At 47.7% G+C, this 1,676-nt stretch overlaps 1 protein-coding gene across 1 annotated transcript; it reads right to left on the bottom strand.

Annotated features, from left to right (window-relative positions):
• Positions 1 to 855: 855 nt before the first annotated feature.
• On the bottom strand, positions 856 to 1,546 carry LOC108524988 (putative HIG1 domain family member 2B). Its single transcript, XM_017866052.1, is given in 2 exon segments — positions 856 to 1,432; positions 1,435 to 1,546. Coding segments are annotated over 2 exon segments (318 nt in total). The 5' UTR covers positions 1,505 to 1,546; the 3' UTR covers positions 856 to 1,184.
• Positions 1,547 to 1,676: the final 130 nt, after the last annotated feature.

Here is a 1,676-nt window from a genome sequence, read left to right as displayed (position 1 = left end):
AAGGAAGGAAGGAAGGAAAGGAGACCATATTCATACTAGTAGCTGCTTATGACTAACAGAAGTAAGGACGAGGATTAGAAGGGATTCCAACTTTATAATACATTCTTTCTTTTATATAATAATAATAATAATAATAAAGACAGCCAGGCACAGTATCTTATGCCTGTAAACCTAGTGCTTTGGGAGGCTGAGGTGGGAGGATCATTTGAGCCCAGGAATTCAAGACCAGCCTGGGCCACAGAGCAAGACTCCATCTCTACAAAACTTTAAAACAATTAGCCAGGTATGGTAGCCTGTGCCTCTAGTCCCAGCTACTAGGGAGGCTAAGGCAAGAAAATCATGTGAGCCCAGGAGGTCGAGGCTGCAGTGAGCTTTGACAGTGCCACTGCACCTGCACTCCAGCCTGGGTGACAGAGTGAGACCTTGTCTCTCTTTAAAAAAAAGTGAAGCAAATATAAAAAAATATTAACAACAGTCAGTGTTGATTCTGTGGTAGGAACATATTTGTTTGCAATATCATGCTCTGTACTTTTCTGTATCTTAAAAATCTTCCTGGCCAGGCGCGGTGGCTCATGCCTGTAATCCCAGCACTTTGGCAGGCCGAGGTGGGCGGATCATGAGGTCAGGAGTTCGAGACCAGCCTGGCCAACGTGGTGAAACCCCCGTCTCTACTAAAGATACAAAAAATTAGCTGGGGGTGATGGTGCGTGTCTGTAATCCCAGCTACTTGGGAGACTGAGGCAGGAGAATTGCTTGAATCTGGGAGGCAGAGGTTGCAGTGAGCCTACATTTTGCCATTGCACTTCAGCCTGGGTGACAGGGTGAGACTCCATCTCAAAAAAGAAAAAAAAAAATCCCCCTTCCCATACAAATATGCCTAGTTAATAAAAGCAATCCTAAAAGATTACATACAGTATGTATGTAATTTTTTACTTTTTTTTTTTAGAGTTTATTAAGCAGGGGAGTGGAGGGGAGATGTGGCACAAATAGAAGTATGTAACATTCAAACAACAAAATCTGGGATTTTTGAAAATATCTTTCAGTTACCGTTACACAAAGGGTCACTTCCTCCCCCAACGACACAGGGACCTCTCAAAGGAGAGGAGGGAGTAAGTCCCATGGTAGGGCCAGTGGTTGCTCCTGGATTTTGGAATGATTTCTGCAGAGGTTTCAAGACCCTGGGCTCAGGGTGGAGACTTCATAGTGGTGGCAGCCAGACCCAGCAAGATGGCTGCGACGGTGAAGCCCTGGGCGGCGATCCGGGCGAGCATCTTGAGCTGTGAGCACTGGCTGTTGCCCTGGTGGAAGCAGTAGAGGCCTTTGGTGAGGGCGGCCGCCGTGCCCAGGCAACCTATGGGTACCACCGTGTTCTCGCGCGTCTTGCGAAGGAACTTTTCCTTGAAACCCTCTGGATTGCTGTAAACAGTGGGCTAAACCCCTCAATGATGGGAGGCTTCGATGATTCAAAGGGGACCTCCAGAGTCACAGAGCCTGGAGTCGCCATGCCCGGGCCACAGCTGCAGGAGAAATTTTTTTTTTTTTTTTTTTTTTTGAGACAGAGTCTCGCTCTGCAGCCCAGGCTGGAGTGCAGTGGTGCAACCTTAGCTTACTGAAACCTCTGCCTCCCTGGTCCCAGTTCAAGCAATTCTCCTGCGTCAGCCTCCTGAGTAGCTGGG

Source organism: Rhinopithecus bieti, unplaced genomic scaffold (genome assembly GCF_001698545.2).
Source record: "Rhinopithecus bieti isolate Rb0 unplaced genomic scaffold, ASM169854v2 repeat_37921, whole genome shotgun sequence".
Classification (NCBI taxonomy): domain Eukaryota; kingdom Metazoa; phylum Chordata; class Mammalia; order Primates; family Cercopithecidae; genus Rhinopithecus; species Rhinopithecus bieti.
Note: the sequence above shows the minus strand (reverse complement) of the source record. Positions and strands in the feature narration are given on the sequence as shown.